At 40.9% G+C, this 25275-nt stretch overlaps 1 protein-coding gene across 6 annotated transcripts; it reads left to right on the forward strand.

Moving 5' to 3' along the window:
- The first annotated feature begins 20 nt into the window (after positions 1-20).
- LOC125704813 (protein mono-ADP-ribosyltransferase PARP14-like) lies at positions 21-25067 on the forward strand. 6 transcript variants are annotated; one of them, XM_048970857.1, is made up of 17 exons: positions 22-576; positions 2122-2216; positions 3040-3073; positions 3204-5284; positions 5469-5708; positions 5843-6067; positions 6209-6275; positions 6379-6525; positions 6751-6810; positions 6932-7108; positions 7193-7331; positions 7477-7529; positions 8574-9236; positions 9534-9670; positions 10005-10182; positions 10528-10701; positions 23704-23924. In XM_048970857.1, exons 1-17 carry the CDS (start codon positions 405-407, stop codon positions 23814-23816), a joined length of 4755 nt encoding a protein of 1584 aa, XP_048826814.1. In that variant the 5' UTR covers positions 22-404; the 3' UTR covers positions 23817-23924. The 6 variants fall into 6 exon arrangements, 5 of the variants coding, with proteins under 5 accessions (XP_048826812.1, XP_048826813.1, XP_048826814.1 ...); XR_007381256.1 differs by lacking the exon at positions 23704-23924 and adding an exon at positions 24887-25067 and having other exon boundaries at positions 23-576; positions 10528-11869; XM_048970855.1 differs by lacking the exon at positions 10528-10701 and having other exon boundaries at positions 21-576; positions 23530-23924.
- Positions 25068-25275: the final 208 nt, after the last annotated feature.

Below are 25275 nucleotides of genomic sequence, written 5' to 3' on the forward strand. Positions count from 1 at the left end.
GCGATGTTGATTATATTATGTAGTTTGGTGGTTGAGGTTAACATATTTCGCTATTTCAAGGTCGATGCGCAGAGGTGTTTCATGCAAGATCATATTATTCTACATTAACAATGCATAGCTCGACATATTCATACATTGCCGCTTTATTCATTTAACTTTTCTGAAGTTAAACATGATGGAAGATAAAGATCAACTACATTGGTTAAACTTTAAAATAGGTAATCAGGAAACCAATTAAATAAATAGCGTGGTCACAGACATGCGAAAAAGATCAAATGTGACTGTACATGTAATGTACGTAATTTGCATTCACTTTCGCTTTCACATACGGTTCCAAAAAGGAACAACTGCAACTGTAATTGGTGCAACTTAAATCTCCAGGAAAAAATAACTACTGACGCAAAATGGGGGAATACAAATACCCTTTGTTCTTCGAGGTGTCCAACCTAGACGAAAAACTACGGAAAAACATCGAAACTTATTTTCAAATTCGAAGAAAGTCCGGTGGAGGCGAATGTGGATCAGTGGAGCTTACAGCTGGCGGTACCTGTAAGATCGCTTTCAAGTATGAAGAAGGTGAGAGACCAGTCCTTAAATAACAGCAATCAATGTCCGAAATGTGTTCCGATGGTGCGCGGTGGCTTTGCTGTATCTAAATAAATAAGGGAAGATAAGGGACCAGGGAAGGGGAGGTGGGGGCGACGATTTGCCGAGAATGGGGGATAAAAACAGGGCACTGCATTCCTGGTTTACAACGATAAAAAAAGGTTGGAATCTTATGAATCTTTTAGTTATGGGAAAATAAAGTCTGTGCTCACCTGATTGAATAGGAGACCTGATAAATTAAGGAAAACTTGAAATGAAAATGGAAGTTCCCAGTTCCGACATTCAAAATGAAAGTATTTAAAGTAAACACAAACTTTACCAAACGACCACTTATTGGAAAGATGGATTGTATAGATAAGCAATGACATTTTTTAAATTGTTATTTTGGCTCTCGACCCAAGCATATTTAAGAATTTTTAAGAATTTGATGAGAACAAAGCAGGCCATGATGAGGCAGAAAAAACAGAGACGTAGAAAAAAACATTAGGTGCGTCAAAGCTGTTTGGTAAGAAAAAAATACTGTTGTTAAGAAAAACACCCTTTATCAACTATCAGAGGTTTTGCACGGGTTACAGTGTGTTCCCTGCACCCACCACCAGTTCCAGAGTGATGAAAATAAAAATGTGTAAAAATAAATAAATAAGAAAGAAAGGGGGCTCATGGTCTTCAGAATAACACCTCTTCTCTGAAACATGGTGGAAGGAGCGGTGTGTCTTTGGCATGTATGACTGTCACTGGATGACTGTTAAACACAACAGGATGAATTCTGAGTTGCACAGACATTTTCTGCTTCGAGTCAACAAAAATCACGCCTATCAAAACATATTCATAAATGATGGTGTTATTTTTCATTAATATAAAAGCAGTAAACTGAATGTCTTTTTGATGGCTGCGTCAAATTCCTCTGTGACGTTGAACATTGTGAAACAGTAAGCACGGAGCATGACAGTAAAGATCAAATATAACAGTTAAACAAAGTGTTTGTGAGTATGGCTGCCACTGGAACTGGTTCCCTTGTATTCCTTAGCGAGATGACTGCTGATAAAAGCATCCGGATCTATAATGAGGTGTATAGAGAGACCTTTTCTGCCTGAAGACCAAACTAAAGGCAAAAAGCCAATGAAATAAGTGGGAACTGAAGATGACCGTAATATACTGGTGGTCTCTAATATGACAGGTATAACTGGATGGTCTGTAATATAACAGACTTCTGGCAGTCATGGGATTATTAAATATGATAATTTTCTTTGAAATACTAGTTAAAATATTTTTGGTCCCTTAAATTATATTGGGGGTATGTATAACAATGGTTATAATTCCTGTACAGTTCTCCCATAATATATAGCTGTCACAAAACGTTTGCCAATGTTTTGACATAATTTGCATTTCTTTGACCCTGCTCTGTCTTCGCTTTATGCATACCCTAACGTCCCAAATTTACAAAGAAGACCCTTCTTTGACATTGCAGATTCATGTATGTGTTCCTCACGCAGTGCTGCTTCTTTACATTCACAGACCAGCAGAGAGTCCTCCAAAAGGGAACTCACACACTGGAGACGCCCAGTGGCCCAGTTGTGCTGTCAGTGCGTCAGGATGCGGACTGTTCCACAGTAAGGCTAGCATGCCCCTTTCATCCTTTACACAATATACACAACTTGATGGTACGAGAGAAAGAAAGAAAGCACTGCGTCTGGGATTATGTCTGTTTGGGCTTCCTGTCCTGCTTCTTTAACATTTATTATTATTTCTAAAGAATAACCAAAAATTGAGCTGGCCCCCCATCCCGGGTTGTTCCACTTCTCATGCCCATAGCTTCCGGGATAGGCTTTGGACCCCCTGCGACCAAGAAGGATAAGCAGTTTGGAAAATAAATGGATGGACGGATGGATGGATGGATGGATGGATGGATGGATGGATGGATGGATGGATGGAATAACCAAAAATTCAAATATGAATAAGTACGGGAGCATTGTCAAAATGCTTGTAGCAGTAATGTTGTGCAAATATCACATATTCAAAAAACAAAAGGAAACACAGCTGAGTATTCGAATATGAAAATATTTGATAGTTGCAGCCCTAGTTTGTTCATTGATCCATCAAGCATCATCACTGGTTTCCTAAATTCAGCTTTTACACAAGGCATTTCACATTCTGTCAAAGGGTGTGATCTGTGTTGAATGATCTCACTGGCATGTGACATGAGGGAAATTGTGCGAAATGTTGGATTCGGGTCTGTCTTCTTTGGTATTTGTGTCATTTGATAATAATAATAATAATAATAATAATAATAATAATGGTATCACATAGAGCATGGTTTCAGTATAAGTGCATAATAAAAAGACACCTTTTATTGTACATCGAGATTTAAGATGATATAAGTTGATCCTAATGTACATACATAAAGTTCACTTGCTCTCTTATCTCCTTACCCAGGACTTTCTAAAAACACCTGCTAAAGCAACCTCAGGTTGGTGCTTCTATCAAGATAAACCACATTGCATATCACTCTGATAATAATGGTTAACAAATTAACCTTTTGGCTAATTGTTTTTGATGAGATCAAATTTAGCTGATCATATTGTCCTTGTTATTTTTAGAGCAAACGCATCACTTCCACTCCATCTCCGGGGCGCCCCCTTGTGGCAAATATAGGAAAGCCGTGCAGCTGGACCCATACCTGATTCGCTACCTGACAGATAACATTCAGGCTGGAAATTACCTACAACATCAACTCTCTACACTCTTCTACTCTTTCCAGCTTCAGCCTGAGACAGAGAATATGGTCGTGAAAGGTGCCCCAAGGCTAGAGGAGACGAGCCAAATGGACACCATGATAAATCGTGTGTTTGAGCAAGTGAAAACAAAATATTGTTGCCATTATGAAGCTGACCCTTTGATACTGCACGCTCTGCAGAATAGTCCCATTCTAGCTACAAAGGAGCTCCAGGTGTACAGTGAGCCAGGGGAGGGATTTTCAGTTTTAGTGGGGTCTGACGAAGAGGTGCAGGAGAGCCTGTCAATGCTGGAAAAGCGACACAGAAACTCAGTGACACAGGAGAGAATCAGCACGACCTGCAGTCTTGGGAAACCCCGACTGTTCCTGCTAGGGAAGGATTTGGAGGAGCTAAAAAAGCATCTCCCTGGGGTTAAGGTATCTCAGACTGATTTGGGGCAACTAGTGATTGAAGGTCCAGCAGCCGATGTCCTGTCAGCCCGCAAGAAGGTAACGGACATGGCAGAAAAAGTACAGGAGCAGCTGGTGGCCGGGGTGTCCCTCAGGCTGCTTTCATTTCTGAGAACACAGGGAGTAGAAACGCTGGATGCCATCTTGAAAGGTATACCAGCAAAAACTGAAATCACTGACACAGGTCTGTCTCTCTTGTCCCTGACCCAGAAGGATCTGGGTGATGCACAAAAGGCCCTTCTCAGTCAGTTCAGTGAGGAAGAGATACCTCTTCCTGATTCACTCACTCAGCTGCCAAAATTGAAGGAGCTACTGCCGGAGAAGGAGCTGCAGCTAAACAAAGGAAAGACTAGGGTACAAGTATGCTATAATATGCACAGTGTCCAGCTGTTGGGTTACACTGATTCGGTAACCAAGCTGAATGAAGTGGTCAAGAGTTTCTTGAAGGACCAGGCTATTCAGCAGTTCAGGGTGGCCCTTCCTTACCCCGATTTGTCTGACCAAATTAGTAATCTGTTTGCCCTGCTTGACATTGACAACTTGGGTATTCAAGTTTCAATTTCTGACACTCGCTCACCACCTGAGCTGATTCTTACAGGACCCCGGCATTTGGTAACTGCAGCTAGTGATAGGATGAGCAAAGCTTTGAGCTCCCTAGTCCAGGAGATTGTTACTGTTGATTCCCCAGGTGCTCATCGTTACTTCAAGGGCCCAGGACAGGAATACCTCCAAGTCGTTAGTCGCACTCATCACTGCCTGGTCCAGATGAAAGACTTTGATGATCCTAAGAAACCCAAGTACCAGCTGGAGGGAGGGCTCTGTGTGCAGGTGCGACTGGGTAATATTACCAAAGAGAATGTAGATGCAATAGTCAATGCAGCCAATGAGAACCTAGAACACCTTGCCGGCGTGGCAGCAGCCCTGAGCTGGGTGGGAGGGCCGGAGGTACAGCAGGCTAGCAGGAAACTGGTACAAAGAATTGGCAAGGTGGCCACCGGAACTGCAGTGGAAACCACACCTGGAAAGCTGCCCTGCAAGGTGCTGATACATGCAGTAGGGCCAACGTGGAGCAGTGCCAAGGACACGGAAGCGAAGGTGATGGCACTGCTGGAAAAGGCGGTAAAAGAGGCACTCGAATTAGCAGAGCGACGAAGCTGCCGCTCTTTGGCTATGCCTTGTATCAGTTCTGGCATTTTTGGTGTGCCCGTTGACCTCTGTGCCAAGGCCATTGTGATGGCAGTGAGAGCATTTGGGAGGAACCCACACACACTGCACACTGTCATGCTAGTGGACAGCAATGAAAATGCAGTAAGGGCTCTGCAGTCTGCCTGCGATGCATTGCTTGGGGGGATGGATCCACCTGCTGGTGGCGCAGTGGAAATCACAGACTATAAGGATCTGGAAAACTTCACAACTGCAGAGACTGTGGGCACAGCAGTCCCTGAATCCTTAATCCAGGTCAAAATTACAGTAGGCACCATTGAGGACCAACAGGTAAGAAACATTTATTCAGAGCTTGATATTTCAAATGTATTTGAACACATGCATTTTTCTAAATCAGACTACATAATAGCCATAGCATATGTTTGTTTAAATACAAAAGGGACTGTTGTCTAAATGTGACATGATGGTTTGCATTTTGTTTTGTTACCTGTCCTGTGATGTCTTTGACTTGCAGGTAGATGCCCTTGTCTCACCCATGCTGGGTGATGCGCCCCTGTCCTCAAAGGTGGGGAAATGCCTACTAAGTAAGGGGGGGAGACAATTTTCAACTAGTTTGGAACAGGCAGCCCAGAGCTGGAATACAGTGCCTGGGGGAGTGCATGTGGTGGATGGCGAAGGGGGGCTTGTTGGATGCAGTGTCATTTTTCTTCACTGTGTGCGCTGGGATGGGGATCCTCAAGGAGCAGCAGTACAGGTTCGTGTGCTCAGTTTTATCTGTGTGTTGTCAAAGAAATTTTTAAATGATCAAATTTCACTGCATATTTTATTTTTAATTCAAGTTTTCTTTGCCTTGTTCCTTTGTCTTCCACCACCGCTATCTCCTAACAGACCCTTCGTAAAGGTTTGAGGAACATTTTGTGCATTTGTGATACCTGGTTATTGGCTTCTGTGGCATTCCCGATGTTGGGGACTGGCATCAGCCTGGCATTTCCGCACCGATTTGCTGCCCAAGTTCTGCTGGAGGAGATCCAGTGGCATGAACAGAACCGAACATCAGCAGCCACTTTGCAAGTCCATATAGTCATTCATCCCAGTGACAAACATTCCACAGCAGTGAGTACAGGTCCATGTTGACAGATCATTAATGATTACTTATATACTGAGGGAGAACTTGACCTGCATGTTTTCGAATATTTTTTCTGTAATTTTCTGCTTGAGAGATAGTATCAATGAAACTGAATATCGATTCCCCAGGCTTTCCAGGCATGCCATGATGTTCTGAACCTAAGGGGGTTTCAGATGGCTATGCTCCCGGACCAGAGTAAGATTAATGCCACACAAATAATTGTATACCAAAAAGAACTATTAAAGACTAATAATACCCTAACTAACCATGTATTTTCTTTCTTTCTGTTGTCTTCCAGCATCTTTTTATCACTGGGTCTCTGTCTCCCAGGATGAGATCACAGTCATGATGGGCAGTGTTAAGCTGCAGCTCATCTTCGGCGACATCATTAAGGAAACAACAGATGTTATTGTTAATTCTGCAAATTTCATTAACAATCAAACTGGTAACACTTTCTCCTTTGCATTTCCCATTAACATTTTATTGTAGCCACAGAAACGAAGCACATATTCACAGATGCGCAAATGTATGAAATATTACTTAAATTATTACCAAATCATGTATGCTACATGCTCTGTCATACCTATGCAGTTTATTGCAGTTTTATGTTATATTATCATTATCGATAATATGTTTACTGTATCTGAATTTATATGCTTGTATTCCGTAGGTGTCTCAAACACACTTCTAATGGCAGCAGGGCAAAAGGTTCTGGATGAATTTAACCAAGGTTAGCAACCCAAACTCTCGGTTTAGTTTGACATCATTAACAAGCAATTATTGATACAAAATTCTAGATTTGCATGTGGATAATGCAGGGTCTGTTGCTTTGTCTTTCTCCTCGTCCTCAGTGCGAACTCAGGCCGACGGGTTGTGCACCACACAGCCAGGATCATTGGCTTGTAAAGCCATTGTACACATTTATGTAAAGAAGGATCTGCACTGTGTACAGAAGCTCTGCGGGAAGGTTCTGAAGTTTTGTCAACAGAAGGGTTACAAATCAGTGGCCTTTCCTGCTGTGGGGGCAGGTTTGTTTCCTAAATAGAGACCGACAAGTTTTTGGTGCGAGTTAGTAAGTCCTATTTAACCATATAGGTTGTCTACAATGACAGGGGCAGCTGGGCTGGATCCCAAGAAGGTCGCTGCATCAATGTTGGACGGTATGGCCACAGTTGTGAGGGACTTGTCCCTTGACACCATCTCCCACATCCGTATCATCCTCCTTCTAAGGCCAATATTTGAGACCTTCAGGTACATTCTTACTCTTTGTTCCTCCTTCCCTGCTCTTCTTTTTCTATCTACTCCTCTAGTCCTGATTGATAAACCTGGTTCAATGATTTCATGCAATGGTTAAGGAAACATGACTGCATTGAAAAGGTTTTGCTGCCCTCTATAGGTGTGAGCTGGACAGTCGCATTGGACAGAAGGCTCAACCTCCTACCTTGAAAGGTAAGCCTTCACAGCCAGTCTCCTGCATATGCCAATACTGTATCATTATTTTTTATTTAGACTCACTTGAACTGACAAATTCAGCTACATTTTAACTGGATAACATCACTTATTAAGAATGAATTCAGATACAATAATCCTTTAAATATTTAAGTCCTAAATGATCAACCTATCCCATTCCTTTACATAAAGTAGTTGTAATTGATCACAGTAAATTCTTGTGGAATTTAACTACTTTTTCCAATTTCTTACCCAGTAATAGGCTGTAGTTGGGGCCTGGGGACATTCCAAAGCAGCATAAGGCACAATGCAGGGGGGCAGCTGGGCAGGATATCGGTCCAAATGTAATAAATGAAAAATGTAAGAAAAAGAAAAGAAAAAAACACTTCAGGTTAAATCTGAACATAAAGTAATAATGGGACATTCAAATGGGGGTATAAATTAATGTCATTGCATGTGTACATCATTTCTCTATGGACTCGTGTAGGAGTGATTTAAGCAGCAAGTATGAAAATTATTTGATTGTCTCAGAGAACGCATGCAGCACTCATGCAAAAGCAGTGGAGGTAAACTTTAAATGATTTTTAAACATATACTATATAATCTTGAAAAGCAATAATAATTAAAATAGCAAAACCTACGTTTTTTTCTTATTTGAGAGTAAAAATGTTTTAGTGAAACAGATCTGAAGGTAAGAAAAAGCTTGATCTCAATCTGACTAGCAATGTAAGATTTGCATGTGCATAACATGCGATGACAGTATTAATATCGCACATCATCCAGCCCTATAATATGCTATAGCCATTTTTTGAATTCAGTACAAAATACCCGCATCACATTGTGAAGTCATTCAGCACCAGCACCAGATTTTATGCCAGTGGAAAACCAACACCTTGAAGTACAGTACTTTTGGTACTTTATTGAAGTACCAAAAGTACGATGGAAAAGCACCCTATGAGTCTCCCCTTTTCTGATTTCAAATTTCCTGCTTAATCTATGCATTTCTCTTCTTTTCCTTATCATAACCCACTCCTCTTCCAACAGAGAGAGGCAAGCAGATGGTGAAAAAACTTTACCAGAAGAAAATTTTACTCAAGAAGTCAAAACAAGAATCTCTTGGACGGCGACTGTCTTCCTTGCATGCCCCGCCAGCCACATTTTGTGTGACAGGTCCTGGGCTGGAGGCCATCAGAAAGGTTCAGGAAGACCTTAAGAATGTCCTACAAAGGCAGCTGTGTGAAAGGGAGTTGAAGTCTGATGAGCTGGAACAGCTCACACAAGCAGAACTAGACTCGGTTATAGACAAAGCACAGGGTCTGGAGCTTAGCATCAAGGAAGTACGACCAGAGCAGGCAGATGATACAAGAAGGAGTTTTGTAGTCCAGGGGCTGAAAGAGGAGGTGTGGGAGTTTCTTGAGGTGGTGCAGCAGATGATGGGCACTGCCTTCCGCAAGATAGTGCAAGAAAAGGACGAGGAACTGGTGGCAGTCAGTGTGAAGTGGTCAATCGGCAGCCCTGGGGGGCAATGGCAGGAACTAGAACAGAAAGCTAATTACATCATTGAGAAAGAATATTTGAACAATGGAACCACCTGTGATATAGATGGTCCAGGAGAAGCAAAGCTCAAGGTGGACCTACGAAAAAAAAAGGCCTTTAACCATATCACAGGTTTCACCTATCAGCTGAAGAGGGTAGAGGTTATTACAGGTGAGAACTACTAACTGCTGTTTGCGTTATATTCAAAATTAACATTTATTTATTGATTTTACTAGCAGATCTTTATACATCCTCTACCACTGTTACAGCTACCCATGTACTATAGTCACTGCTTCTGTTACAATAACTAATTATGTTACTACTTTTCTTATATTGCTGCTTCTGTTAAATAAAACAATTATGGCTGTTGGGAATTGAAACTTTTAGAAGATTTCTGTTTCAAATGTATTTTGGTTCTGCTTCTGTTTCATTACTCCTACCTGTATCTTTTTGTGCTGATGGTTCCAGATGTTAGCCCTCCTAAATCCTGGGATGTTATGGCCCAGGGGGAGTTAGTGAAAAAAGTTCTCCTTCAGCCAGGCACAGAGGAATACCAGGAAGTGACCAGCAAATTCCTAAGCACAGCTGTCCAGCAAATTGTACAAGTGAGATACTGTCAAAACCCATTATACTTGTGAAGTGTATACAAAGTGAATAGTGATAAAAAATATTGCATAAATATATGTACAGTACTGGAAATTATGAAAATCAGCAAAAGAAATGTTTATAGAGTGTAGTAAAGTATATTTTATATTGCATATCGGAATAAATACTAACACTGTATAAAGAGAAACAGTCATTCATATTATTTCTGCTATTTTTGTGACGAGATATTGGCTTTTTATATATCATATAGGTTACATGACTGTTACATGGCTAGCTAAATGTTCTGAATAAGCACAGCCTTTATGGTTTCTAAGTTCTAAGTTTCTTTTCTAGATTGAGCGTGTGCAGAACATTCACTTTTGGCGAGCATACAGTGCAAAACTGGAGCAGTTTCGGGACAAGAATGGGGAAGGCGAGATTGGGGAGAAAGTACTGTACCATGGGACATCAGCTGGTGCACGTGCCTCCATTGAAAAAGGGGGGTTTAACAGGAGCTTCGCAGGACAGCATGGTAAACACAATCAGATCCGTTCCTCTTTCTACCCTCCATCCATCTCTCTGTCCTTATACACAGCATTTTAAGACTTGTGTTAGACTGACTCGCTCGCATTTATTTATTTAGAAGACGCTGTTATTCAGTGTCGCTGTTTCTCCACTTTACTCCACCTGCGACTCCATTCCCACTTTCTTGTTGCAAATTCAGCTGTGCATGCAGCCAAAACATTCTTCACTGGGAACTGGTGAAAGGGCAGATCTTGTTGGCAATTTCACACACATTACTGTGTAAGGGTGCAGTTTAAAGACAAGTCATCTCACTTAAGGATAATGACAGCAACACTATTTTTCCTGTCTGAAGGAACAGCCTATGGAATAGGTGTGTACTTTGCAGTGGAGGCAAGCTACTCAGCCAATCCAGTGTTCTCGCCTCCAGACAATGGAGGTCTGAGATACATGTATGTGGCAAAAGTTCTGACTGGACGCTACACAGTGGGAAAAGCGAGCATGAAGATTCCCCCCTCGCGCCCTGGACCTGACCCGGATGACCAATTTGACAGCTTGGTGGACAACGACCAGAACCCCAAGATGTTTGTAATTTTCCACGATGATCAGGCTTATCCCAACTATCTCATTACTTTCAAATAATCTCTGGCAATTCCAGCATAATGGATATGACTGATATTAACAAAACAAATGCCTGAGCATGGGCAAGATTAGTATCAATGAGTCAATATGCATATTTTTTCATGTAACCTCTTGGTATATAGACAAATTGTCAACATTTATATATTAATTTACATGTTAGAAATACATAGCATCTTGCCAGTACTATGGATGTGATATCAAATGGACCTTGGAATGGAATCCTCAAATCATAGTATAATCATACTTCCTGTGACTCCTGCAGTACAAGATATTAGAACTTTTACCATGAAAACACATTGGTTTTTAAGATCATGCATTTAAAATAAGACATGTGCTGTATGTTTAAAGGGGCAGTTCGCCTCAAAAATGAAAATAGATATGTTTTAGAGGGGCTTTGGTACTATCTATCCATCTAGGTTGTTCTGTTGGGAGCTGCCTAGTTTTGGCGATATCGGCCACAGAAATGTCGGTCTTCTATCGAATATAATGGCGTTCTTTCTGTGGTGGTTAAAGTGGCATAAAAATTCAACAGCAATGTCTCTTACCAGAAATCATAACCCAGTTAGCACAGACTATGTAGTGAGCAGGTTAATCTAGGAATAATTTTTTTTCTACCGAACTCCACACACCAATCATATCGCTGTGCGGCAAATATCGCCGGGCTATCGAGTATGGTAGAAATTTGGGGGTTTTAGAGTTTAACAATCTTTATTGCCGCAAAGCTTTGGGGGAACAGACACTCAGCAGTTTCTCAACAAATACACAAACCTTTTATAGTGAAAAAACACGCCAGTGTGTAGTCAGTTCAAGGAGAGGTCAGATGTCTGTAGACACCAGTTACTTCTGCTTTTATCAGTTCAAGGCAGGGTCAACCTGTAGAAGCCGATTGTTCTCATGGTTTCACTACCTCATCTCAACAAGCTGTTTTCAGTTACTTTCTTCATCGTACTTCCCCTATATTCCCTTATGCCACTCTCTACTTATCCTTGACATATGACATCAGCACACAAATGTCTAATATTGGTATCTGTAACAGTTTTGACTTCTTGGATCAGGTTCAGCACCTTTGTCCGGTCTTATTGCAGATTCAGCCATCACGTATTAGTTCGTCATAAAATGCTTCTAATTTTAAAAGTGATAAACCCGTTACTTCAGCAAGCTTGCATTATTGCATTACATGTTTAGCATAATAACAATTTTAAAGCAGCAATTAATCATTATAATCATTGTAATCATATCAACAGTGTCATTATGAATTTCTTTGGTAATTACTGATTGAAATTACAATTGTACTTGCATTATCATTGATTTTTCTACCAAAGGAGTCATAGGATTGCATAGAAATAGAATAAATCTGCAAAACAAGGAAATAAATGTTGAATATGAAAGTGAAATACATGCAAATAAAAACAAGGGAAAGAAATAAATAAAGGAATAATTAAATCAATGCTTTTCTTTATTGCATATTTCTCTCAGTTTTACTGGCTTGTTTCTTTCATTTACCATATTGCTTCTGATATTGCCGTATTGGTTTTCATTTAGCCATATTGCTTTTAATTTCACCGTTTTGCCGTATTGCTTTTAATTATACCGGATTGCTTTTACTTTTACCATATTTGTGACGACCGTGCGCAGGACAAACGAGCAGGGAACGGGATTTATTAGGACAAAGCGACAAGGCAAGGCACACCCGGTAGACAACAGACTTGAACGCGGACTATATACACAGGACTACTCAAAAGGCGCGCAGTCCGGCCATGCCTCAGGGGAGGCGAAGGACGCGACAGGACCTGGGACACGGGACCTGAAAGACAAAAGCAAAACCATCCACAAGACACCGGGAAGACGACGGACATACAAAACAGGCACAGGGACAAAAGATTCAAAGACAACTTTGTTCCAGCAGCCATCGCTCTGAGAAATAGATCATAGTGTTTTTCAATCTGTTTTGTTGCCATTTATTCCTGTGTTGAAGTGTGTATGTAGGATGTATGACTCATGACTGCGCCCCAAATCTACCTACGGGTACAAATAAAGTAACCTGAACCTGAACCTGCTGGCCAGATCTAAAAAGAATCATGAACATATGTGATGGGTCCCATAAGTAAAGCATAAATAAAAGCCTGTGTCCTGCTTTGATCGCTATCAATCCCCCAAAAACTTAAAAAGAACTAGATAACGACACGACTTAATCACATCTATCTGGGTAAAACTGATCACTACAGTATATGCGGATGATCGTTATAACCATTTTTTCCATTCCCATTAAATACAAGAGAAGATAGACATTTCTACGGCCGATGGAAACCCCAATGGATTTCTAGTCCATCACCTTATCCGCTCGGCCACGACTATAGTGACACGGAGTCGCGATAGATTTTATTTGACTTTAATCATGGCGATGTTGATTCTATTATACGACTTGGTGGTTGGGGTTAACATGTTTCGCTATTTCAAGGTCGTTACGCAGAGATGTTTCATGCAAGATCATAGTATTCTACATTAATGCATAGCCCGACATATTCATACATTATCGCGTTATTCATTTAACATTTTTTAAGTTAAAGCATGATGGAAGATAAAGATCAACTGCATTGGTTAAACTTTAAAATAAGTAATCAGGAAACCAATTAAACTTTCGGCACTTTCGGTTTCACATACGGTTCCAAAAAGGAACAACTACAACTGTAATTGATGTGCAGCTTCCTCAGATAAAATCTCCAGGAAAAAATAACTACTGACGCAAAATGGGGGAATACAAATACCCTTTGTTCTTCGAGGTGTCCAACCTAGACGAAAAACTACGGAAAAACATCGAAACATATTTTCAAATTCGAAGAAAGTCCGGTGGAGGCGAATGTGGACCAGTGGAGCTTACAGCCGGCGGTACCTGTAAGATCGCTTTCAAGTATGAAGAAGGTGAGAGACCAGTCCTTAAATGACAGCAATCAATGTCCGAAATGTGTTCTGATGGTCATCCGGTGCGCGGTGGCTTTGCTGTATCTAAATAAATAAGGGAAGATAAGGGACCAGGGAAGGGGAGGTGGGGGCGACGATTTGCCGAGAATGGGGGATAAAAACAGGGCACTGCATTCCTGGTTTACAACGATAAAAAAAAGGTTGGAATCTTATGAATCTTTTAGTTATGGGAAAATAAAGTCTGTGCTCACCTGATTGAATAGGAGACCTGATAAATTAATTAAGGAAAACTTGAAATGAAAATGGAAGTTCCCAGTTCCGACATTCAAAATGAAAGTATTTAAAGTAAACACAAACTTTACCAAACGACCACTTATTGGAAAGATGGATTGTATAGATAAGCAATGACATTTTTTAAATTGTTATTTTGGCTCTCGACCCAAGCATATTTAAGAATTTTTAAGAATTTGATGAGAACAAAGCAGGCCATGATGAGGCAGAAAAAACAGAGACGTAGAAAAAAACATTAGGTGCGTCAAAGCTGTTTGGTAAGAAAAAAATACTGTTGTAAAGAAAAACACCCTTTATCAACTATCAGAGGTTTTGCACGGGTTACAGTGTGTTCCCTGCACCCACCACCAGTTCCAGAGTGATGAAAATAAAAATGTGTAAAAATAAATAAATAAGAAAGAAAGGGGGCTCATGATCTTCAGAATAACACCTCTTCTCTGAAACATGGTGGAAGGAGCGGTGTGTCTTTGGCATGTATGACTGTCACTGGATGACTGTTAAACACAACAGGATGAATTCTGAGTTGCACAGACATTTTCTGCTTCGAGTCAACAAAAATCACGCCTATCAAAACATATTCCTAAATGATGGTGCTATTTTTCATTAATATAAAAGCAGTAAACTGAATGTCTTTTTGATGGCTGCGTCAAATTCCTCTGTGACGTTGAACATTGTGAAACAGTAAGCACGGGGCATGACAGTAAAGGTCAAATATAATAGTTAAACAAAGTGTGTGTGAGTATGGCTGCCACTGGAACTAGTTCCCTTGTATTCCTTAGAGAGATAACTGCTGATAAAAGCATCCGGATCTATAATGAGGTGTATAGAGAGACCTTTTCTGCCTGAAGACCAAACTAAAGGCAAAAAGCCAATGAAATAAGTGGGAACTGAAGATGACCGTAATATACTGGTGGTCTCTAATATGACAGGTATAACTGGATGGTCTGTAATATAACAGACTTCTGGCAGTCATGGGATTATTAAATATGATAATTTTCTTTGAAATACTAGTTAAAATATTTTTGGTCCCTTAAATTATATTGGGGGTATGTATAACAATGGTTATAATTCCTGTACAGTTCTCCCATAATATATAGCTGTCACAAAACGTTTGCCAATGTTCCTTGACATAATTTGCATTTCTTTGACCCTGCTCTGTCTTCGCTTTATGCATACCCTAACGTCCCAAATTTACAAAGAAGACCCTTCTTTGACATTGCAGATTCATGCATGTGTTCCTCACGCAGTGCTGCTTCTTTACATTCACAGACCAGCAGAGAGTCCTCCAAAAGGGAACTCACACACTGGAGACGCCCAGTGGCCCAGTTGTGCTGTCAGTGCGTCAGGATGCGGACTGTTCCACAGTAAGGCTAGCATGCCCCTTTCATCCTTTACACAATATACACAACTTGATGGTACGAGAGAGAGAAAGAAAGAAAGCACTGGGTCTGGGACTATGTCTGTTTGGGCTTCAAATGAAAATCCAGGCTTGATTTGATCCCAGACACAGTTGTTCCATGGCATTTTGAAAAGTGTTTGCTAGCACTAAGGTACAAAGGCACCCAGGAACATTCCTGTCCTGCTTCTTTATCATTTATTATTATTTCTAAAGAATAACCAAAAATTGGGCTGGCCCCTCATCCTGGGTTGCTCCATGTCTCATGCCCATAGCTTCCGGGATAGGCTCTGGACCCCCTGTGATCCAGAAGGATAAGCGGTTTGGAAAATAAATGGATGGATGGATGGATGGATGGATGATTGGATGGATGGAATAACCAAAAATTCAAATATGAATGTTATAATATTAAAGTATTATTTTTTTTCGAAATATATAATTAGAATATATCATTAATTTTCTCGGCTCTTCATCACCACTTTGCCAGTGTATTTTTTACCAGCCAGATACCTGGTTATTTATTGTTGTTCCAAGGAGCTAAACCACTATATCTTTACCATCAACACTAAACCTACGTAGCTGCTGTTTCTGCAGCCAGAACCTTTGTTTTGTTCACATGTAGCCATGGTCAGATCTTTTTATTCTGGTCATTATCATTCCTTATGTGTTCAAATCTTATTGATTTTCTACTATATGTGTCATGTCAACAGCATGTCAAGATTGATGTTTCTTACAACAGTCCTGCAGGCCAACAGGCCTGCAGTTATCTTCTCACAGTTTACCTTCTCTGTATGTCCTGAATGCAAAATCTCCATATTTGACCCTGACCATGGCTTTTAGTCACTTAGATGGTCAACATAGTCAAAGGCTTTGTTGTATTCAATAAAGCTAGTGCTGACCTCCTTTTGGTATTCCTTGGATTTTTTTTCTGGTGCTGCAGCAGATATTTGAAAAAAAAAAAGTTTTGAGAAGAAATACACATTTGAATAACTGGTTAATAACCAAAATCCATACGCAGTTCATATTCTGCCTCCAGCAGAGGGCCAGTGCAACTTTTCTAGCATGTAAGACACACATAACAGGCAATTATATAAACAGAAATGATGGTGGATGCAAGTCAGAATGCTCCTCCTCCACGTGGACCAAATACTCCAAAGTACGGGAGCACTGGCAAAGTGCTTGTAGCAGTAATGTTGTGCAAATATCACATATTCAAAAAACAAAAGGAAACACAGCTGAGTATTCGAATATGAAAATATTTGATAGTTGCAGCCCTAGTTTGTTCATTGATCCATCAAGCATCATCACTTGTTCCCTAAATTCAGCTTTTACACAAGGTATTTCACACTCTGTCAAAGGGTGTGATCTGTGTTGAATGTTCTCACTGGCATGTGACATGAGGGAAATTGTGTGAAATGTTGGATTCGGGTCTGTCTTCTTTGGTATTTGTGTCATTTGATAATAATAATAATTAATAATAATAATAATAATAATAATAATAATAATGGTATCACATAGAGCAGGGTTTCAGTATAAGTACATAATAAAAAGACACCTTTTATTCTACATCGAGATTCAAGATTATGATATAAGTTGATCCTAATGTACATACATAAAGTTCACTTGCTCTCTTATCTCCTTACCCAGGACTTTCTAAAAACACCTGCTAAAGCAACCTCAGGTTGGTGCTTCTATCAAGATAAACCACATTGCATATCACTCTCATAATAATGGTTAACAAATTAACCTTTTGGCTAATTGTTTTTGATGAGATCAAATTTAGCTGATCATATTGTCATTGTTATTTTTAGAGCAAACGCATCACTTCCACTCCATCTCTGGGGCGCCCCCTTGTGGCAAATATAGGAAAGCCGTGCAGCTGGACCCATACCTGATTCGCTACCTGACAGATAACATTCAGGCTGGAAATTACCTACAACATCAACTCTCTACACTCTTCTACTCTTTCCAGCTTCAGCCTGAGACAGAGAATATGGTCGTGAACGGTGCACCCAGGGTAGAGGAGACGAGCCAAATGGACACCATGATAAATCGTGTGTTTGAGCAAGTGAAAACAAAATATTGTTGCCATTATGAAGCTGACCCTTTGATACTGCAAGCTCTGCAGAATAGTCCCATTCTAGCTACAAAGGAGCTCCAGCTGTACAGTGAGCCAGGGGAGGGATTTTCAGTTTTAGTGGGGTCTGACGAAGAGGTGCAGGAGAGCCTGTCAATGCTGGAAAAGCGACACAGAAACTCAGTGACACAGGAGAGAATCAGCACGACCTGCAGTCTTGGGAAACCCCGACTGTTCCTGCTAGGGAAGGATTTGGAGAAGCTAAAAAAGCATCTCCCTGGGGTTAAGGTATCTCAGACTGATTTGGGGCAACTAGTGATTGAAGGTCCAGTAGCCGATGTCCTGTCAGCCCACAAGAAGGTAACGGACATGGCAGAAAAAGTACAGGAGCAGCTGGTGGCCGGGGTGTCCCTCAGGCTGCTTTCATTTCTGAGAACACAGGGAGTAGAAACGCTGGATGCCATCTTGAAAGGTATCCCAGCAAAAACTGAAATCACTGACACAGGTCTGTCTCTCTTGTCCCTGACCCAGAAGGATCTGGGTGATGCACAAAAGGCCCTTCTCAGTCAGTTCAGTGAGGAAGAGATACCTCTTCCTGATTCACTCACTCAGCTGCCAAAATTGAAGGAGCTACTGCAGGAGAAGGAGCTGCAGCTAAACAAAGGAAAGACTAGGGTACAAGTATGCTATAATATGCACAGTGTCCAGCTGTTGGGTTACAGTGATTTGGTAACCAAGCTGAATGAAGTGGTCAAGAGTTTCTTGAAGGACCAAGCAATTCATCAGTTCAGGGTGGCCCTTCCTTACCCCGATTTGTCTGACCAAATTAGTAATCTGTTTGGCCTGCTTGACATTGACAACTCGGGTATTCAGGTTTCAATTTCTGACACTCGCTCACCACCTGAGCTGATTGTTACGGGACCCCGGCATTTGGTAACTGCAGCTAGTGATAGGATGAACAAAGCTTTGAGCTCCCTAGTCCAGGAGATTGTTACTATTGATTCCCCAGGTGCTCATCGCTACTTCAAGGGCCCAGGACAGGTATACCTCCAAGTCATTAGTCGCACTCATAGCTGTCTGGTCCAGATGAAAGACTTTGGTGTTCCTAAGAAACCCAAGTACCAGCTGGAGGGAGGGCTCTGTGTGCATGTGCGACTGGGTAATATTACCCAAGAGAATGTAGATGCAATAGTCAATGCAGCCAATGAGAACCTAGAACACCTTGCCGGCGTGGCAGCAGCCCTGAGCTGGGTGGGAGGGCCAGAGGTACAGCAGGCTAGCAGGAAACTGGTACAAAGAATTGGCAAGGTAGCCCCCGGAACAGCAGTGGAAACCACACCTGGAAAGCTGCCCTGCAAGGCGCTGATACATGCAGTAGGGCCAACGTGGAGCAGTGCCAAGGACACGGAAGCGAAGGTGATGGCGCTGCTGGAAAAGGCGGTAAAAGAGGCACTCGAATTAGCAGAGCGACGAAGCTGCCGCTCTTTGGCTATGCCTTGTATCAGTTCTGGCATTTTTGGTGTGCCCGTTGACCTCTGTGCCAAGGCCATTGTGATGGCAGTGAGAGCATTTGGGAGGAACCCACACACACTGCACACTGTCATGCTAGTGGACAGCAATGAAAATGCAGTAAGGGCTCTGCAGTCTGCCTGCGATGCATTGCTTGGGGGGATGGATCCACCTGCTGGTGGCGCAGTGGAAATCACAGACTATAAGGATCTGGAAAACTTCACAACTGCAAAGACTGTGGGCACAGCAGTCCCCGAATCCTTAATCCAGGTCAAAATTACAATAGGCACCATTGAGGACCAACAGGTAAGAAACATTTATTCAGAGCTTGATATTTCAAATGTATTTGAACACATGCATTTCTAAATTAGACTACATAATAGCCATAGCATATGTTTGTTTAAATACAAAAGGGACTGTTGTCTAAATGTGACATGATAGTTTGCATTTTGTTTTGTTACCTGTCCTGTGATGTCTTTGGCTTGCAGGTAGATGCCCTTGTCTCACCCATGCTGGGTGATGCGCCCCTGTCCTCAAAGGTGGGGAAATGCCTATTAAGAAAGGGGGGGAGACAATTTTCAACTAGTTTGGAACAGACAGCCCAGAGCTGGAATACAGTGCCTGGGGGAGTGCATGTGGTGGATGGCGAAGGGGGGCTTGTTGGATGCAGTGTCATTTTTCTTCACTGTGTGCGCTGGGATGGGGATCCTCAAGGAGCAGCAGTACAGGTTCGTGTGCTCAGTTTTATCTGTGTGTTGTCAAAGAAATTTTTAAATGATCAAATTTCACTGCATATTTTATTTTTAATTCAAGTTTTCTTTGCCTTGTTCCTTTGTCTTCCACCACCGCTATCTTCTAACAGACCCTTCGTAAGGGTTTGAGGAACATTTTGTGCATTTGTGATACCCGGTTCTTGGCTTCTGTGGCATTCCCGATGTTGGGGACTGGCATCAGCCTGGCATTTCCGCACCGATTTGCTGCCCAAGTTCTGCTGGAGGAGATCCAGCGGCATGAACAGAACCGAACATCAGCAGCCACTTTGCAAGTCCATATAGTCATTCATCCCAGTGACAAACATTCCGCAGCAGTGAGTACAGGTCCATGTTGACAGATTATTAATGATTATTTATATACTGAGGGAGAGTTTATTACTTGACTTACATGTTTTTGAATATTTTTTCTGTAATTGTCTGTTTGAGTTGTACCCTGATAGTATCGGTAAAATTGAATATCGATTCCCCAGGCTATCCAGGCATGCCATGATGTTCTGAACCTAAGGGGGTTTCAGATGGCTATGGAGAGTCGCATTGGACAGAAGGCTCCACCTCCTACCTTGAAAGGTAAGCCTTCACAGCCAGTCTCCTGCATATGCGGATACTGTATCATTATTTTTTATTTAGACTCACTTGAACTGACAAATTCAGCTACCTTTTAACTGGATAACATAGGTGCTCTATTTGAAAAAAAGGCAAAATGATGTATTGCTATCTGCAGGCTAATGGCGAAATAAATTAAGCTAAATATTTACATATAACAATACTAGATTAACCTATATCATCACTTATTAAGAATGAATTCAGATACAATAATCATTTAAATATTTAAGTCCTAAATGATCAACCTACCCCATTCCTTTATATAAAGTAGTTGTAATTGATCACAGTAAATTCTTGCGGAATTTAACTACTTTTTCCAATTTCTTACCCAGTAATAGGCTGTAGTTGGGACCTGGGGACATTTCAAAGCAGCATAAGTCACAATGCAGGGGGGCAGCTGGGCAGGATATCGGTCCAAATGTAATAAATGAAAAATGTAAGAAAAAGAAAAAAAAAACACTTCAAGTTAAATCTGAACATAAAGTAATAATGGGACATTCAAATGGGGATATAAATTAATGTCATTGCATGTGTACATTATTTCTCTATGGACTCGTGTAGGAGTGATTTAAACAGCAAGTATGAAAATTATTTGATTGTCTCAGAGAACGCATGCAGCACTCATGCAAAAGCAGTGGAGGTAAACTTTCAATGATTTTTAAACATATACTACATAATCTTCCATCCATCCATCCATTTTCCAAACTGCTTATCCTACTGGGTCGCGGGGACTACATAATCTTGAAAAGCAATAATAATTAAAATAGCAAAACCTACGTTTTTTTCCTATGTGAGAGTAAAAATGTTTTAGTGAAACTGAGCTATAATGTACGTATAGATCTGAATGTAAGAAAAAGCTTGATCTTAATCTGACTAGCAATGTATGATTTGCATGTGCGTAACCAATCATCCAGCCCTATAATATGCTATAGGCATTTTTAGAATTCAGTACAAAATACCCGCATTACATTGTGAAGTCATTCAGCACCAGCACCAGATTTTATGCCAGTGGAAAACCAACACCTTGAACTACAGTACTTTTGGTACTTTATTGAAGTACCAAAAGTACGGTGGAAAAGCTCCCTATGAGTCTCCCCTTTTCTGATTTCAAATTTCCTGCTTAATCTATGCATTTCTCTTCTTTTCCGTATCATAACCCACTCCTCTTCCAACAGAGAGAGGCAAGCAGATGGTGAAAAAACTTTGCCAGACACTCAAGAAGTCAAAACAAGAATCTCTTGGACGGCGACTGTCTTCCTTGCGTCCCCCGTCAGCCACATTTTGTGTGACAGGTCCTGGGCTGGAGGCCATCAGAAAGGTTCAGGAAGACCTTAAGTGTGTCCTACAGTTGCAGCTGTGTGAAAGGGAGTTGAAGTCTGATGAGCTGGAACAGCTCACACAAGCAGAACTAGACTCGGTTATAGACAAGGCACAGGGTCTGGAGCTTAGCATCAAGGAAGTACGACCAGAGCAGGCAGATGATACAAGAAGGAGTTTTGTAGTCCAGGGGCTGAAAGAGGAGGTGTGGGAGTTTCTTGAGGTGGTGCAGCAGATGATAAGCACTGCTTTCCGCAAGATGGTGCAAGAAAGGGACGAGGAACTGGTGGCAGTCAGTGTGAAGTGGTCAATTGGCAGTCCTGGGGGGCAATGGCAGGAACTAGAACAGAAAGCTAATTACATCATTGAGAAAGAATATTTGAACAATGGAACCACCTGTGATATAGATGGCCGAGGAGAAGCAAAGCTCAAGGTGCACCTACGAAAAAAAAAGGCCATTCACCCTATCACAGGTTTTACCTATCAGCTGAAGAGGGTAGAGATCAGTACAGGTGAGAACTACTAACTGCTGTTTGTGTTATATTCAAAATTAACATTTATTTATTGATTTTACTAGCAGATTTTTACATATCCTCTACCACTGTTACAGCTACAGCTACCCATGTACTATAGTCACTACTGCTGTTACAATAGCTAATTCTGTTACTACTTTTCTTATATTGCTGCTTCTGTTAAATAAAACAATTATGGCTGTTGGGAATTGAAACTTTTAGAAGATTTCTATTTCAAATGTATTTTGGTTCTGCTTCTGTTTCATTACTCCTACCTGTGTCTTTTTGTGCTGATGGTTCCAGATGTTATCCCTCCTAAATCCTGGGATGTTATGGCCCAGGGGGAGTCCCTGAAAAAGGTTCTCCTTCAGCCAGGCACAGAGGAATACCAGGAAGTGACCAGCAAATTCCTAAGCACAGCTGTCCAGCAAATTGTACAAGTGAGATTCTGTCAAAATCCATTATACATGAAGTGATAATGGTCAGTAGTCAGCATTACACAAAGAGACAAAGTGAATAGTGATCAAAAATATTGCATAAATATATGTACTGGAAAATTATGAAAATCAGCAAAAGCAATGTTTATAGAGTGTAGTAAAGTATATTTTATATTGCACATCGGAATGAATACTAACTGTATAAAGAGAAACAGTCATTCATATTATTTCTGCTATTTTTGTGACGAGATATTGGCTTTTTATATATCATATAGGTTACATGACTGTTACATGGCTAGCTAAATGTTCTGAATAAGCACAGCCTTTATGGTTTCTAAGTTCTAAGTTTCTTTTCTAGATTGAGCGTGTGCAGAACATTCACCTTTGGCGAGCATACAGTGCGAAACTGGAGCAGTTTCGGGAGAAGAATGGGGAAGGCGAGATTGGGGAGAAACTACTGTACCATGGGACATCAGCTGGTGCACGTGCCTCCATTGAAAAAGGGGGGTTAAACAGGAGCTTCACAGGACAGCATGGTAAACACAATCAGATCCGTTCCTCCTTCTACCCTCCATCCATCTCTCTGTCCTTATACACAGCATTTTAAGACTTGTGTTAGACTGACTCGCTCGCATTTATTTATTTAGAAGACGCTGTTATCCAGTGTCGCTGTTTCTCCACTTTACTCCACCTGCGACTCCATTCCCACTTTCTTGTTGCAAATACAGCTGTGCATGCAGCCAAAACATTCTTTACTGGGAACTGGTGAAAGGGCAGATCTTGTTGGCAATTTCACACACATTACTGTGTGAGGGTGCAGTTTAAAGGCAAGTCATCTCACTTAAGGATAATGACAGCAACACTATTTTTCCTGTCTGAAGGAACAGCCTATGGAATAGGTGTGTACTTTGCAGTGGAGGCAAGCTACTCAGCCAATCCAGTGTTCTCGCCTCCAGACAATGGAGGTCTGAGATACATGTATGTGGCAAAAGTTCTGACTGGACGCTACACAGTGGGAAAAGCAAGCATGAAGTTTCCCCCCTCGCGCCCTGGACCTGACCCGGATGACCGATTTGACAGCTTGGTGGACAACGACCAGAACCCCAAGATGTTTGTGATTTTCCACGATGATCAGGCTTATCCCAACTATCTCATCACTTTCAAATAATCTCTGGCAATTCCAGCATAATGGATATGACTGATATCAGCAAAACAAATGTCTGATCATGGGCAAGATTAGTATCAATGAGAAAATATGCATATTTTATCATGTAACCTCTTGGGTTGTATATAGACAAATTGTCAAAATTTGTATATTAATTTACATATTAGAAATACATAGTTCCCGCAACCCAGTAGGATAAGCGATTTGGAAAATGGATGGATGGACTTCCTGTGACTCCTGCAGTACACGATATTAGAACTTTTACCATGAAAACACATTGGTTTTTAAGATCATGCATTTAAAATAAGACATGTGCTGTACGTTTAAAGGGGCAGTTCGCCTCAAAAATGAAAATTGATATGTTTTAGAGGGGCTTTGCTACTATCTATCCATCTAGGCTGTTCTGTTGGGAGCTACCTAGTTTTGGAGATATCGGCCAAAGAAATGTCGGTCTTCTATCGAATATAATGGCAATAATGGCGTTCTTTCTGTGGTGCTTAAAGTGGCAGAAAAATTAAACAGCAATGTCTCTTACCAGAAATCATGACCCAGTTACTCAAGATAATCCACAGACTACGTAGTGAGCAGTTTAATTTAGGAATTTTTTTTTCTACCGAACTCCACACACCAATCATATCGCTGTGCAGGACATATCGCCTGTCTATGGAGTGTGGTAGAAATTTGGGGGTTTGTTTAAGAGTCTGACAAAACCTTATTGCCGCAAAGCTTTGGGGGTGTAGACACTCAGCAGTTTCTCATGCTTCCCGAACAACAAATACACATACCTTTTATAGTGAAAAAAACGCGCCAGTGTATAGTCAGCTCAAGGAGAGGTCAGATGTCTGTAGACACCAGTTACTTCTGCTTTTATCAGTTCAAGGCAAGGTCAACCTGTAGAAGCTGATTGTACTCATGGTTTCACTACTTCATCTCAACAAGCTGTTTTCAGTTACTTTCTTCATCGTACTTCCCCTATATTCCCTTACGCCTCTCTCTACTTATCCTTGACATATGACATCAGCACACAAATGTCTAATATTGGTATCTGTAACAGTTTTAACTTTTTGGATCAGGTCTGCACCTTTGTCCGGTCTTTTTGCAGATTCAGCCATCACGTATTAGTTCGTCATAAAATGCTTCTAATTTTAAAAGTGATAAACCCGTTACTTTAGCAAGCTTGCATTATTGCATTACATGTTTAGCATAATAACAATTTTAAAGCAGCAATTAATCATTATAATCATTGTAATCAAATCAACAGTGTCATTATGAATTTCTTTGGTAATTACAGATTGAAATTACAATTTTACTTGCATTATCATTGATTTTTCTACCAAATGAGTCATAGGATTGCATAGAAATAGAATAAATCTGCAAAACAAGGAAATAAATGTTGAATATGAAAGTAAAATAGATGCAAATAAAAACAAGGGAAAGAAATAAATAAAGGAATAATTAAATC

This window comes from Brienomyrus brachyistius, chromosome 12 (genome assembly GCF_023856365.1).
Source record: "Brienomyrus brachyistius isolate T26 chromosome 12, BBRACH_0.4, whole genome shotgun sequence".
Taxonomy (NCBI): Eukaryota; Metazoa; Chordata; class Actinopteri; order Osteoglossiformes; family Mormyridae; genus Brienomyrus; species Brienomyrus brachyistius.

Excerpts from the sequence above, each read along its gene's own strand:
- LOC125704813 (XM_048970855.1), top strand. The coding sequence starts at position 405 with ATGGGGGAATACAAATACCCTTTGTTCTTCGAGGTGTCCAACCTAGAC. Across the intron at positions 6,811-6,931 it reads TCTGGATGAATTTAACCAAG|TGCGAACTCAGGCCGACGGG; the intron begins GTTAGCAACCCA and ends CCTCGTCCTCAG. Across the intron at positions 7,332-7,476 it reads CCAATATTTGAGACCTTCAG|GTGTGAGCTGGACAGTCGCA; the intron begins GTACATTCTTAC and ends TGCCCTCTATAG.